The sequence below is a fragment of the Athene noctua genome, chromosome 22 (genome assembly GCF_965140245.1).
Source record: "Athene noctua chromosome 22, bAthNoc1.hap1.1, whole genome shotgun sequence".
Classification (NCBI taxonomy): domain Eukaryota; kingdom Metazoa; phylum Chordata; class Aves; order Strigiformes; family Strigidae; genus Athene; species Athene noctua.
Genome location: NC_134058.1, coordinates 5647615 through 5663129, shown reverse-complemented (window position 1 = coordinate 5663129; position 15515 = coordinate 5647615). Strand labels below are relative to the sequence as shown.

General features: G+C 44.5%; 1 protein-coding gene across 1 annotated transcript; it reads left to right on the top strand.

Moving 5' to 3' along the window:
• Positions 1-719: 719 nt before the first annotated feature.
• Positions 720-15245, top strand: MASP2 (MBL associated serine protease 2). Its single transcript, XM_074925130.1, is given in 15 exon segments — positions 720-878; positions 2255-2432; positions 2680-2888; positions 3158-3225; positions 9527-9615; positions 9618-9635; positions 9638-9720; positions 10290-10362; positions 10719-10781; positions 10784-10820; positions 14514-14652; positions 14654-14800; positions 14802-14887; positions 14889-14930; positions 15050-15245. Coding segments are annotated over 15 exon segments (1587 nt in total).
• The last annotated feature ends 270 nt before the right edge of the window (positions 15246-15515 follow it).

Genomic DNA, 15515 nt, shown 5'->3' with positions numbered 1-15515 from the left:
ACACTGTCTGGAGCCACGCTGTACCTCCTCCCACTGCCTGCCTTCCTGCAGAGCTGTGCTACTACAGCTCCTTCCAAGAGCCTGCAGCATTCCTAATCCATCCGTTCCATCTCTGTCTGCCTTTCCCTGTCATGGACTGAGGCCTCATGCGCTAAACACAAGCCTGGTTTTTAGTAACTGCTCTTCCCAGAACTCAGCAGGCTGAAGGGGGTGGAAGGGCGATAAACATCAGAGTTCAACATCCAGACAAACACAGCAGAGCACACACAATAAATACATCCGCCCCCAAACGCAAATACATTAGAAGAGGCTCCTGCCCCAGGGCTCAGAGCAGAGCAGGCTCCAGCAGGAGAGCAACATGATGAGGTGAGTGCGGTCACAGGGACCTCCCCAGAGCCTCTGGCCACTTGGCTTTGTGTGGGCCTTAGAAGACATGAGTGTGATTCTCCTCTTCTTTAGCTGTTGCTGTGGTATGACTCCACTGATAGCCCTGATTTCTTCCATTGTCAAGTGAGGAGGGTGTTGGGCATGAAGGCTTCAGCTAGCACTGAGATACCCGATCTAGTACTGAGACTGGCAACTTGGATGTGTGGCTTTTGGGGTATGATCTGAGTTGGTGCTCACTCTTTCTCCATTAATCTCTGTTCCTTTGACACAGGCTCTTTGTCTTGCTAGCTACGCTTTACAGTGGAGCAAGCAGCAGCATTGTGCTGCAGAAAATGTATGGGAGGATCACATCCCCCAACTTCCCAAATGTCTATCCAAATCACAAGGAGAGAATCTGGAATATTACTGTTCCCAAGGGATATTCTGTCCGCATGTACTTCACACATTTCAACCTGGAGCTGTCCTACCTGTGTGAATATGATTATGTGAAGGTATGTGTAGGGCAGGGTGACATGTAGCAGGGTAAGTTGTTAAAAACTGTGTACATGTAATTCTGGACACATGCAGGACCAACATAACTTGCACTTGATTCAATCTGCTAGTAAACTTCAGGCTCAGCTGATTTCTAAATAATGTGTTTATTGAGGCCCATGAGACCAGGAAGTAGGACTAGTTGTCATGTTGGAACATCTGAAACTTGAGTTGTTAGTGCTCAGAAAATTCTGGTATTCCCCTCTCGTGAAGCAAAAGGTTTGAAATTTTGCCCAAAATAACATTTGAGCTTCGTTTTGCTGAAGTTACAGTGTGTGTTTTAAATTAACAAGTAGTGCTTTACACAGAGCATAATGGGAGACCATGAAAGTGTAAATGATAGTCTAAGCAAGATACTGTCAGCTTGTCGAAATGTGCACTTGCAACACTTGTTATGGTGCATTTGCTAGCTAATGTGAGAAACAACCTCAGGAAGAGAAACAAAGATACTGTCTTGGGGAAGTGTTTGGGTGATGAGTGGTGTCCCTGAAGGGTTTGCACTCCATGTGCTTTAGTCCAGGCACCCCTGTCGCCGATTTGAGGCCATGCTACCTCCACACTCCTTTTGTTGTTTGCATGGGCCTGATAGATATTAAAGAGGGAGCTGTATACACAGAGACTACGTAAAACCAGTGCATCAGCAGTACTTCTGAATTTACTGGAACCAAATCAGGCAGCCTTGTTCCCATTTTCAAAGATCTCATTTCCATGGTTTCATATGGCAAGTTGCTGCCACTTCCCAAATCCGTGTTATTCTTTATGTAATTTCCTTTGGGCTGGCCGGGATACTCATTCCTGGTAGGTCTGTAGTACACCGTTCTATCACTACCATGTACAACATGAACCCTGTGTATCAGGACATTTATCTTGTATTAAAAACACAAGATAAATGAAGAGCTGGAACTGTAATAAGTGAATTGTAGAGGAAGTGAGTCACTAGTTTAGAGACCTTTTACTGTGCATTAGAATTTGTCAGTGTATGAAACCTTTTTACCCCAGTTGTCTCTGGCTTTACCAAGATCTGATTGTCACTGAAAGTGCCAAGTTAACAAGAGCATTCTAAAAGCATGGTGCTGATAGCCCAGGCTGCCATCACAGCTTTATGTGGGCCTCTGAAAGAATAAAGGGAGACAATATTATGGGCTTAAGTCACAGAGAATAGGGAAAATCTTCTCTTATCTGTCCCTGGATCTGGACTGACCTCCAGAAGCACCATTTGAGTGCATCCAAGCCTCCTTTCTCACACCATTAAACACATGCTGTCCAAGCCGTGGCAGCAGGTTGGGAAAAGCAAAGCTCTGTGTTCGTCTGGTAGATTTGTCTGCCCATTTTGCAGCTGAGCTCTGGTGGGAGGACCTTGGCTACGCTGTGTGGAAAGGATAGTACAGACACTGAGGAGGCTCCGGGCAACAAGACATACATCTCTGTTGACAACAACCTCACGGTAGTGTTTCGGTCTGATTACTCCAATGAGAAACCATTCACAGGCTTTGAGGCCTTTTATGCTGCTGAAGGTAAGAGACCAGCCCCTCTTGTAGATGGGGGAGACATGGCTGTGGTGGGTTTGGTGCTTCCCTGAGCTCTCGGAGTCTGGCTGCTGGTGTGAGGTGGGAGAAGGCAGTTTCATTGTACAGAGGCAGATGCAAAAGGACACAGCAACCAAAGGCAAACAAGCCAGCCTCACAAAACACAGGTGGCTCAGACCAAGGCAAAGTGTTGTTGAAGGGTGTTGGTTGCCTAATTCTGTGCTTCACCCATTAGATATCGATGAGTGCAAACAGCTGTTTGATGGTGAACCCCTCTGCAATCATCACTGTCACAACTACGTGGGGGGCTACTATTGCAGCTGTCGGATTAGCTACACACTGCATGAAAACAAGAGGACATGCACAGGTGAGCTCTTGCTAGATCAGGAGATTCCTCCCTACCTACAACATCCACTTAAATCCAGTCCTGGCACTAGCATTGGGGTAAAAGCTTCGGTTTTTTGTTGTTTTCAGTGTTTCCTATGTGCCTAGTGCAGCCGAAGGGAGGTACAGGGTGTCAGTCAGGGCTGTGAGCAGAGGCCCTGGTTTGTAGAGTGGGCTAATGGCTGTTGTTAGGGGCAGCAGTATTGTTGCAGTGAGATGGTGCACTGGCAGTTGGTTTTGGTTACTCCTCAGGCAGCATCCACCAGTGTTCAGCTTTAGACAGATCGAATGGAGAAGCAGGAAACCTGTCTTATCACTTCCCACTGCAGACACTTCCAGCCTTCATGGCTGCCAGTGCAGACAGCCTGAGCAAAACTGAGTGTATCTTGCTCCCTGGGTACTGAGATACTGAGTATTCTGGACACGAGTTAGTAGATGTGTTGGAAAAACTAACAATTGAGTTGTGAATCTTATGGAGAAATAGTTTGCTTACTCTCCCTGGAAGGACACGGGCCAAGCAGCAGCACAGTTCACATATCACCGACACCAGATACGATGATCCACTCATTAAATGGGAGAGAAGGCCTGGCACAGATCTCTTGTTCCTGAGGGCATACAGCGTGAGGTTTACCTGGCTGGCTGCTGCCTGGCTCTGCTTCTCAGTTCACCACTGGGGAAAGCTCGTGTGTCATCAGGCAGCGGCGTGTCTGTCTGAATTAGTGCGGTGATTGACACCTCAGGATTCACTTTCAGTGAAACGTGTGCCTGCATGTGGTGTCACATTCATCCTTTGAGGGTGCAGCTTTGCCCACCTGGAGCTGAGTTCTGTCTGGAAAGAATCAGCACACATACTGCTCACTAAATATTGTCATAAGTGGGAAGATAGTTTCTTTGAGCTCCTCAGTCCTGAAATATAGAATTGGATCTAACTTCCAGTGCTAAGGCTGCCTTGGTATTTAGCTTCCCAACTCCAGCCTGTTAGAAACTCTCTCCAGCCACGGCTGACTGGGTCTAATTCAAGATTCAGACTCCTCATATCTCTAGTGTATTGGAACAGACCTCTTCATTCAACCTTCCCTTCCTAAAGTGATGGCTTTTAGCACAAGTATATGGATTTACTTATGCTATAAAGCATGTGCCTGGTCTTAATGTGAAGATACAAAATAAATAGCTGTGAACTAGCAGACTATAGCAGCTTCGTGTTGACCATTCACGTGTGTACTTATGCCCTCCTCCTTGAATGTAACACTAGGAGAGGGAGCTTATCAGCGGCGCTGGAGGGCTGGGCTGCCCTGATGAGTAGAGACGTGCCTTGGGAATGACTGTGGTGCAGCCAGTGTGCTGGAACCTGTTCACATTTCCCAGGCCTTTAGGTGCAGGTGCTGAAGCTGCTCCAGCAGCTAGGCTGGGCTGCATAGGAAAGGTCTCTGCAGATTGCCTTCATGAGATGAGGGCAAAAGCTGCCCCTTTGACTTTTGGGCTCCTGTCTGAGTAGGCTGATATTGACAGGCTCTTTTTTTCTCCTTTATTTTCCAGCGTGAAATAATTAAGCTTCTCCTCGCTTAGGCAGAGATGGAGACAGATGTGCTGGGAAGAGCTGGTTTGCCCTCCCTCCTGACCTGCCTGTTGCTGTCTGCCCAAGGGCTGCAGGCTTCTCTTGCTCCGTGACTTGTATGTCTTGGTTCCTTGCCTTTCAGACCTGCCTCCTGCAGACAATAAAGAGGCTGTTCCTTGTTGAAAGCTGACGGCAGCCTCTGGGGCATTCATTTTCTTGCATTTCCCATGTGTTACTAGGGGAAAAAAAAAAGGTGGGTAAGGCAGGAGCTGATAAGAGAGAAGCCATTGTGAAAGGCCCCCGAACATCACAGCTACCTGAAGACTCTTGAATTTCCTGTACAGCTGTTGTTGCTTGACCTTCCATAGTTCTTGAACTGCAACAAGACCAGAACCACACATTTGTTCCCTGATGTTCCTTGTTGATACGCTCGTCTGCACCCAGACTTGTAGATTGAAACTATTATTCAGAGCCCATTCACTCTTTGGAAAGGTTTGAATTTTTTTTTAATCCAAATGTTGTGAGTCCAGTCATATATCCCATTGGGAACCTAGCCTTATGGCTGAAATGTGTTCTGGTGAGCAAAGCCTCAGGGCTCCAGGAGTCTGGTAAAGTAATATGAACGTCAGCAGGATTGCTTTGGTGTCTTACCATGGTACAAGGGAAGGCAACAGTGCCCTCCCTGCAGCAGATGCAATACAAGGATGCTGTTCTTCAGCCCCTCACAGTGCCTCTCGGTGCTCCACATCAATATCCATTTGTTGTCCTTTTAGACTGTATCCTCTTTGGGCAGAGACCATCTTCTTAAAACATGTTGGAGAAATGCCATGCTCTGCACTTGTCAGGGACTAGAGCTCCCCAGGGCTGTGGAGGAAACATGATGATTACTGCAAGAGGTTAACGAGTCAGAGCTGAGCAGCTGTAGGTGAACTGCTGAAGATAAAACAAAGCTTTGTTTAAAAAGCTTGAGCAATTAAGAAGCATTAGTTGATTAGCATTTCCTTATTTCTGCAATTTAGCAGGAGTTGCTTTTAATTGTAATTTATGAGGCTCAGTTTCTCCAACCCCATCTCTACTCTTTAGTGCCTGGAGTAAACAGGGGAGGAACCCTTTTCCAAGTGAGCATGGGAGGGAATGGAGAATCTTTTAGATGAGGCACTTTACTCACTTCAGGTCACTGCATTTGCAGACTTCTCTGTTACCTTGGGCAAGTTGCCTGATAGTAGCTTTGAACATCCATCTGCGAAATGGGAGGTCACATCACTGCCTTGACTTGCTGGGAGGATGCTTAGTAAGTGTCTTAGAAGGTAGATGCTGCAGACAACTGATCCGGGGTAGAGTGGCTGTGCAAGCAGTTACCAAGGCTTACTTCTGCTATATTTAATCTTGTTCAGAAGCTGTTTCACGGTCACAGTGAATTGTGATCAAAGCAGCTTGAAATTTTGTCATGGCTCGGTGATACAATTTATGACCCACCTTTCATTGGAGGCCTAATGAGCTAATGACAATGGACTTGCAAGTTCTGAGGGGGTCATTTTTCAGAGTTCAGGCCTCTGGCAAACAGCTCACTGTGATTCTAATAAAAATATGGCCTAAGCATAATTGAGCACTCTCTGGACAGCTCTAAAGTTTGGACTGAGAAGTCAAGGCACAGCATTTCTGCTGGCAGATGTTAAAAAATTATTTGATCCTTTTTGTGCTGGCTAGTTTATGACTTTTTTGCTTGCAGACTTATGGAAAAAATACTGCCCTGACAAAGGCAGCTCCCCATGGCCACATCCAGGACGTATTAGAAAGGAGTAAGATCCAGTCCAAGCCTTTTCATCTTCAAGTTGCAAATTCCCTTGGACTAGCAGAGTATCTTCTGTTGGGTCAGCTAGTTTGGGCTACTCATGTGAGCACAAGTCAAGAGAGTTTATTGGTGATGACTCGTATTTTTCCAAACTCTCATGAAAATCTCACATCAAAATTAGGAAACTGAGCTTAAGGGAGACACATGTAATGAAGTATGAAGAACTATTATTAGTCTATATCTTTCTCCTTCTTTAGTCCTTCAGAAGAAGGTGAAAGACAGTTTTCTGAATTACTGGGGTATTAATGGGGCCCTGTTCTTATTTGTACTATAACAGAGTATGGGGATTCCAGCTCTGTGCAGAGGCGTGGTGCTATTTTTTGCTACGTGAACACAGAGCGATTGCTGCCCCGAAGAGCCTCTCAACCAGCACCTGGGCAGCAAAGAGCACTTCTGGAATATGCATTGTTAGGATGGATCCGGGCTAAGGATCCCTCGAGCCCAATCTCCTGCCTTTGATACTGGCCAGCATCTTACGCTTCAGTGGAAGACAGTTCAGTAAGTGATTTTTAAAGTATACTCCCATACCAAAGCCTAATCCTGTGCCATAGATCCCGTGTTGTCTGTGCTACTTAAACTGGATTTACGGCACCAGCATATAGAAGTTTGCCTTCAATTTCATGTGACAGTATGTTGCACAGATTAATTATATGCTATTTCTTAATGCCATTTTTGCATCAGATTTGTGGTTTTCAGCCTTTAATTTCATCATGTGTCCTTTGCCCTTTTATTGCTAGAGAAAGTAAACAGCCTATAGTGTTTGATTATATGCAGTGTTTTTCTTTGTCTACATGCATATATTTGTGTGTGTGTACGTGTGCTACCACATGGTGGTCTTTTCTCCACCGTTTCTCTCTTACATGTTTTTATGCTGAGCTTCAGTCTAAGAACAATCCTTTAAACATACTTTAAGGAAGTAAGATGGCACGATCACTATAGTAAATAGAAGCCAAGGTGTTGCTCCCTTCTAACTGAGGTTCTTGCAAGAGAGAATTTAACCTTACCAGCCTAAGTATCCCTTCTTTACACACTAGATCCCATGCCTGGGGAAAAATGGTAATAGGAAAGGATTCTGATGCAGAACTGGCAGAAGATTTGAGATTCTAACTTCCTAATGATTTCAGTGGGGAGTTAGGGGTGTAAAGATAGTACTCATTACCTTGTGGCTTTTATGCTTAGGGTAAGGCTTCACGCTGAGTCTTTTTTCACACCCAAGGATTTCATATTTTCATTCCGATCTCTTCCTATAATTGCCTCAGACTACTCCTGTAGGGGCTGTAGAGCTGAGACAGATATTAGCAGCATGAGGAAATTTCAGTTTTTAAGAGAAGGAGATTTTTTGCACTTGCATGGCCGTGAGCAGTATACTGCTAAAGTTGCATAGCAAGTAGGTTTGAGGTTTTGGGATGTTTCTTAACCTGGGCTGCAGCAGATGGAAGGAAGCATTAGAGTGGGACCTTAAAGCCTGGGGAGGGGCAGCAAATTCAGTGTCACTGGCAGTATTTTAAGCAGCACCTGCAGCACCTCAGGAGAGTGTGCTGGAAAACATGCTTTATTCTTACATAGCCATCAAATGCTTCTGTAGTTCGAGGCACAATCAGTGGAATTACAGAAACGTGCATTTAGCTGGGAAGAATGAGGTAATAACAATTAAGGAAAAAACCCACTTGCTGATAATCCTCTGCAAGTATAGCATGAAAGGAAAAGATTTAATTCCCATTGTAGCTCAGCTGATCTCTGCTACTGCAAAGTGGTATGCTGTTAGGCTGGATTCAGAGGCAACCAGAACCTTCAGGTGAATTAGTCAAGCTTTCACCACTTCTTTGGACCAAGAGAGACATTTCAAGGAGGATTTAAATATTAGGAGAGTGCTCAGTTTTAACAGAATAGGCTTTTCTAGGTGCTTATTAACTGTTTTACTCTGTGTATTTGTCCACAGTGTTCGAAAACCTGGGACAATGTATTCGGAGTAGAAGGGACAGAGATGCTCAGTCATTGTGGTGATGGATGGGTTTATGTCAAATGAAAGCAGCTGCTCATAACTTTCTGGGAAGATGGACAGAGAAAGATTGGTCTGAAATTACAGCCCGAGCTAAAAGGAACACTTGGTACCCAAGTGCATCATTACTTCTGTTGTGGTATTTCAGTTGTGTTAAGAGCCACACAAACATAAACCAAAAAGATCATCCTTTTCTCCGTTCCTGCTTTCCTTTCCAATTAAACGCTTGTATCTGAATGCTTCCTGTAGCAGCAAGTAGGGCATAGGGTGGAAGATAGCTTCGTTCTCTGCAGTAAAAGGAGCTTAGAATGTTGACTAATGAAATCCATAGTTAGTTAAGGGACAATAATGTTCATTTTCTCATTCACAACTTGGTCCCTTTCCATTAAAACTGCAACCTTAAACTGTATGGTCTATTTTAGGTGATAATCTGTAATTAATGACTGGATAATGGCAGTTTTGTTGGTGGAGGTTAGCATGGTGTGTTTGAGGATACAATTCAAAGTCAAACAATTTCCCTTTTACAATTAATTCAGTGTCACATTGGTGCAAAAATATGCCGGTGTTATCAGCCAGTCCAGCATTCCTCATCAATTAAAGGATTGCTCATACAGCTTTTGCAGCACATCATAAAGCCTTTGTTCCCAGCTGATCAAAGCACCACTTCACAGTGATCAGATGCTGTCAACAAGCAGAGATCCTCGGGGCACTTGTGGCTGTTCCTTCTTGCTTCTCTTCAGCAGGGAGCATTTGTGGCTTCAATTGTGTCGGCAAGAGGCACAGCTGGTTTTGCTCAGAGAATACAATTACATTCTAAATGTCTGGCAACAAAGGCATTAAAAAGAAAGAGCTGCATTCAGAGGCTTCTGGAATTGAGGAGCTGATAGCTAGCCTACCACTCCACACACTCCCGTGCCAGACAAGCTGCAAATTTAACACCTCGGGATGTTTCTGATGAGCTTCCAGCTCTCACACCTATTTCTGACCTCCAGCCCTGTGGCAGTCTCGAGTGGTGCTTCCCTGGTGTCCTTCCCCACACCGCTCCTGCCCTGGGCCTGCCACAGCAGAGAGGGAGGGAGGGCAGAGTTCTCAGCACTGAAAAACGCCCCTGGTGAAATGTGTGGGACTGGCTTCATTTCATAGGGAGGTAGGTGTGTGGCTCTGAAACTTTCTCAAAGACTAGTGTAAGAAGAAGATCCATGACCTTTACCCAGTATGGCTGATCTGGGTTAATACAACTATGATCATCATTTTTGTTGTGTGGTTGTTGTTTGTTTTTTTTTTTTTCCTAGCCCACTATCAGAGTCAGTTGTACTAAAAGAGTTGGGAGAAATGGCCAGCCCCAACTATTGCTCACCTTATCCCCCACTCAGCTCCCACAGCTCAGTATCCAGGTGGAAGATGTTTCCAGATCACACTGGAATTCACCGAGAGCTTGAGTGTGGAGACACACCTAGGAGTGTTGTGCCCCTGTGAGGTCCTTACAGTAAGGTGAGGTTTATTGCATTTCATCACAGCTTTTGTGAGACAGGCCCAGTTCTTTTACTGCATCTTCTTCAACTTGTGTTTCGCCTTGTTAATTTACCATTTCATCTCCCTGTATCTCTCCTCATTCATTTCTTTGTCTCATCCCTTCAGTTTTATTGTGGTTTCTTTTCTTTCAGCACCTTCTGTCTTTTGGGAAATTCACCAAAACCTAAAACAAGCACATGTGTGATGACTTGCTAGATTTCATCACAACCTCCGCCCTTATCACAGATCAGTGATGCCAAAGGAGTCAGTTAAATCTTTCGCATTCAGTTTGCTTCTCTGTAAAACGGACCCAGTGGTCCCTTCCCAGGAATTCCATAGCACTTGGGATGTTTGGAGAAAAGGCAGCTGCCAGTTACCAGAGTGATGAGCCACCACTCTCACCACCTGCCTCGTTTTTTAATGTTTGCAAGAAAGGACCTTTCAAGTTCAGGGAGTCATTGTATTAAAATCAGTTTGTTTTTCCATAAGCCTCGTGGGGGAAGAAGTAAAGACAGTTTGTTTGCCTTCTCTCATTCTTTTCAGGTCAAAACATCCAAAAAGCAATTTGGCCCGTTCTGTGGAAAATCTTTGCCTGCAAAAACTGAGACACGGGCTAGTGTCTCAATTCCAGTTGATCTTACAGTTCAACTCGGGTCCAGGCATATGATTTTGTTTTAGGGAACAATTTTCCCAACTTGTCAAGAGTTATGAGGCACGTGTTTGGGCAACAGACGTACTGGGCTAGTCCTGTCAGCACAGCCTGGCTCCGGGCAGGTCGCTGCACAACTTTGATGTGAGAGCATTGCAGTAAGTCAGCCACAGTTTCTCCTTTTATTCTTAGTAATTGTAGGTCTACGTCCATGTGAGTGAAACAGCGTAGAGAAGGGGCAGAGAAAAGGTGCTTTTTTTTCCCCTGAGAGCCCTTAGCGGTAAGGAAGGAATTCGCTCTTAAGGGGAATATTCTGGTTTCAGGTTTGCCGTGTCCCAGTCCTGAAGCTCCACCGCACGGTCACACCGCACCAGTGCAGGCGCGGTACGTCTGGGTGACCCCGCGCTCTCGTGTGACATCGGATAGTGCTGCCTGGCGTGGCTGTCAGCCCTATTGGACTTAATTCCTCAGGGAATAAACATGTAGGTGCCTTTTCTCATTAGCAATTTCTGTAGCTCACATACTGTAATTACGAGGTGTATTCAGTACACTGAATTTGTTAGCAACTGTCCTTTCTTTGAGATCCTCCCCAAAGAATTGCGTTTCTGTATGTATCAGCCCATGCTGATGCTCTTTGAATGCCGCTGCTTAGAGATTTGCTTGTAATTATGTTGGAAGAAAAGCATGATTTTACGAAAGATTTCACAAGCTCAGTGTAGCGAGAATTTTTAATGTTCTCTCATTTGTTACTGCATCTCTCCAGAGAAGTTAAAACTGGAATACTTGGTCATTCCTGCTGGATGCTGCATTTCAGACTTATTTCTTAGTAACAATCAGCTTCCCAGCAGGCAGTTTCAGAAGATACTCTAGTCTGTGCATGCTTACAGCAACATTTTCAAATCACAGTTAGGTGATTATGTTTTAGGAAGGCACAGGCTCACCTCAACAGTTGTTTATAGTCTGTCTGATTTGATAGTTGCACACATTTACGGTTTGCTGTCGATGTACAAACCCAGAATAACTGATGTTGAAGGCACACAGCAGGAAGGCTGCTGTGCAGATGAAGGCTCTATTCCGTGCTGTCCTTGAAACGCGCTGACCGGCGCTGCGTTGCTGTGGCGGGGCAGGTGGACGTGCCCCAAGTGCTACATAGCAAATGCAGATTAGCCTCCAGATCACGGAGAGGGTCACTCCCCTCACACTCACAGCTGTGCACTGCGGCCTTATTAGCACCCACATTAGCTCTGTATGATGATGGTGTAAGGATGAGTTACCTTTCCCACCCTAAAAGTACTACAGCGAAGCAGTACATTTAGTAAAGACATTTTAAGCAAATAAAAATCAATTTATTGTTTTTCCTGGGTGAATGAGCACATGGATGTGTATCTGATGTTGTTTTTCTGTAATTAACCCCGTTTGATGTAGAATTAATTTGACCTTTTATTTCCATTCATGCTTCTTGGAGAATTAAAATGTTGTGAAGCCTTTTGCATCATTTTGCCATTCCGTCGGAACAAACACAATAACAAAGTACATCAGTAAGTCAGTGCTAATATTTGCAGATTTGAAAATTTCTGTGTAAATATTTATATTTAAAACATTGTTCTTGTAAAGACAGTGATAGAAATTGTAGCATGAGAAACATTTCTTCTGCTTCGTAACTATTCCATTTCTTGTCAAAGCACATTTTATATTTGTAAGTCGGAAGATGTTTCAATTTTTGCAGTTCTTTAAAATCTCTGGAAAGCACTGATGGTTATTTGGTTGGTTTTTTTTTTTAAAAAAAAGTGTAATAGTGTCCTTTGAAATAGTGTACAATCTCCCAGCAGCTTTACATAACTAGCAAAAGTGTCATCATCATAGGAGAAAAATACAGTACTTGTACTCTTGGAGTACTGGTACAATTATCTTTAATTAGTCTGTATTATTAATCTGTGTTGGTTTCCCCATGTACGTGGTGTGCAGCATGAGTTTTGCACAGTCACAGCTTAATCTAATGGATGGGAGCACAGATTTTCCGAGGAAACTACAGAATCTACTAAAACCTTTCCAGCTATCTGTACTGCACCATGGTGCTGTTAACGTCTGTCCCAGCGTGAGCACAGACCTTCACCAGGATTTCTGTTTATCTCAAGTAGAGAGGCCTCGTACCAGTCCCTGAAGATCACAGCTGAATCATGCTTGATTTGGCTGACTTTTTCAGTGCGCTACACTTTTTTTAAAAAAATATATTTTGGAACTGATTTAGTTGTTGGCTGTGGCTGCTGACAGCAGTGCTGTTCCATGTGTTACGGGGCCTGAGCCCACCTCCAGCCCTGAAGCTCAGCACCAGCACGACGCCCCCTTTCACCCCATGAAGGTGAATAATAACAGTAGGTCCTACACACCGGGTTCAGCGGGGGTGTCGGCTCTCATGTGCAGGGGACACCCCTGCCTTACCCACAAGTGCCTGAAACCTTTCTGAAACCCAATACAAAGGCTGTTAACTTTGGAAAGTTGTATTTGCATTTCTAAGGACTGGTACCTAAGCCTACTGAAAGGTACTAGGTAGGCTTAGTTCAGTGAGAGCTGGGAGTTTAACACCTTCTTACCATTAAATACCCAATTAGTGGTAATTAACAGCACCAGATCCTACGAATAGCCAGAGGGGGCAAGTGATGTGCAGTCACCTTCTCATCAGCCCGCAGTAAACACAAAGGAGACCTGGAATATGCTGTCTGACAGCGCCTGTAGACTGTCGCTTTGGTGTCGCTTTAAGACAATGCCCAGCTGTTCCACTCATTTCTTCCTGTCTCTCTGAGTTGCAGGTAAATAGAAACGGAGCGATGACAGACACTGGAAAACCTCCACAAGAGAAATAACCCCTCCTGAGTGCCAGCCAGGTAGGGCATGGGTGGCCCAAACCCTTGGGATGAGCAGCTCCTGCCCTGGCATTAACAAGCTCCAGGCTGGTGCCGACTGTTGCTGCCCGGTCACGCGCGGGGACAGACTGTCCCTGGTTTGACACCGAGGGACACACCTTGCTTTGAGGTAATGAACTTATGGGCACCTGGGCTGGAACTTCTGAGCGTCTCCCGCACCGAGGGGGCAAAGCTCCGTTCCGCAGTGCCCGGTCCCTGCAGCCAAGCTGCTCCATCGTTTATGCAGAGAGCCAAGTAGCAGGTACAACAGCCCACCCTGCCGAGATTTGATTTAGTACCTTTAAGGTGATGAGGCAGAACTGCTTCACAGAAGAATGTTCATTCTCAAACTCCGATTACCAGCTTCATGTTACTCTGATTTTCAGAAGGCAAGTGCTACAATTGCTGCTTAACAGGAACAATAACAAAACTGAAATGTTATAACCACACAGTGTGACTGGCACTCCCCGGAGTTAATATTGACCTTCTACTTATCTGTTAAATTGTTTCCTATTTTAACATGCCATGGTCTTGCCCAAGGCTACCTGTTGCTGCTAGCACAGCAGATTAATGCCAGAAACTCACTTCAGTTCCCCTTGAAGAGAGTAAAAAGCTGAACTTTCCTTTTATTCCAGCTCTCTTTTGGAGAATGCAGCTTCATAAATAACTAAATTGTTGGTGCTTTTAAATTGCTTGGCATTGTTCCCGACAGGAAAATTGAACTATGGTCCAGAGTATTTGTGAGGGGAAAAAGCCCCTGAGTACCTTATTGCAGAGCATGGGGTTGGAGATTTTGTGGTTTGTTTTTTTGTTTTTTTTTTTAATGCTTGAACTGCTATATTAGTTATTCTGTAAAATCACTCAAGATCCAAGACTGAATTTTGGGAGAAACATTTTACAATATAGAAGCATAATTGTTCCTCTTATCTTTTAGATTAGAATATCCATATATTCTAATTAACTTAATTTACATTCAGAACAAATACACTTACTTCTCTCTGCCCAAATTCCTCAGCAAAACTGTCTCTCTTGATTACAGAACTTTTCCAGAGGACGTATGTAACACTGACTAATGAAGATTGTACTCCAAATCAAATATTCATTTGCAAGCAATTTTACCATTCCAAAACAATCTAGGAATTACATTTAGAATCATTAACTTAATTTAATCCATACAAGCATAATAATTCAGTGTCTAAATCTTAAAATGTTTAACAGTTACTGCTGCCTTCACTGTTCTGCAGCTCGTGGGACGCAGAGCAGGCAGCGGATCGATGGAGGCAGTCGAGCCAAGACTGGAGCACGGCCCTGGCAAGTGCTGCTAATTACAGAGCGTGAGGATCAGGAGGTGGTTCACTTTGTGTGACAACTGGGTTCCAACAGCTGCTTGGGCTGTAGCTGATCAAAGAAAGCCCTCAGCTTTGAGGATTAAATTGGGGATTTTGAACAAACGCTCAGTTTGCTATGAAGGAGCCCGGGCAGAAAAAATTTTTATTCGTGAAGGTTAGTAAAAATGATCTTGTCAACTTTGACAACAATATTGCATTGGCTAGACCAGAGCATAAAGTCTCAGTTAGTACCAGCAGCACAACCCTGTTTACCAGGAAAAGACATTTCAAATGAAAGCAAACGCTGGTGTAGCTGTAGTGGGTGGGGAAGAACTGGCCCAGCAGCTGTTCAAAGACAAAACTGCCATCTGCCTCAAGAAGGCGTTGCTCTTTTCTTAGTGAAGTATACTTTGTTTTCTTTTAAAGGGCACCGTGGATTGTGCAGGAGTGCAGCTTTCGGCTGAAGGCAGGTCCAGCAGAAGCACACGAGCAGGGAGGCACCTACCCCGCTCCCCCTACACAGCCCAGGCCTGTGCAGGCAGCGTTCATGTCCAGGGCTCTGCACTTCAGAGCACCTCCAGGCACCTGCTCTACGCTCCAGGGACAGCTGGACAGCCCCTGACTTAAAGGAACTCCTGCTGTCAGCCGCCAAAACTCTGTTTTCTAAACAAAGTTTTATCGCGGGTAAGCTTTCACATTCGGGTTTATAATTTCAAGTATTCAGCTGACAATAGATTCTCAGAATTAGAAGCAATGTTATTAAAAACTGTTTTGACTAGAATATATATCCCTTTACAGTGTACATAACTTCTTTCTTGCAACTCATTCATTAGTATTTCACTTTCTAGAATAACATAACTGAAAATGAAATATCTTTTAAAAAAACAAGACT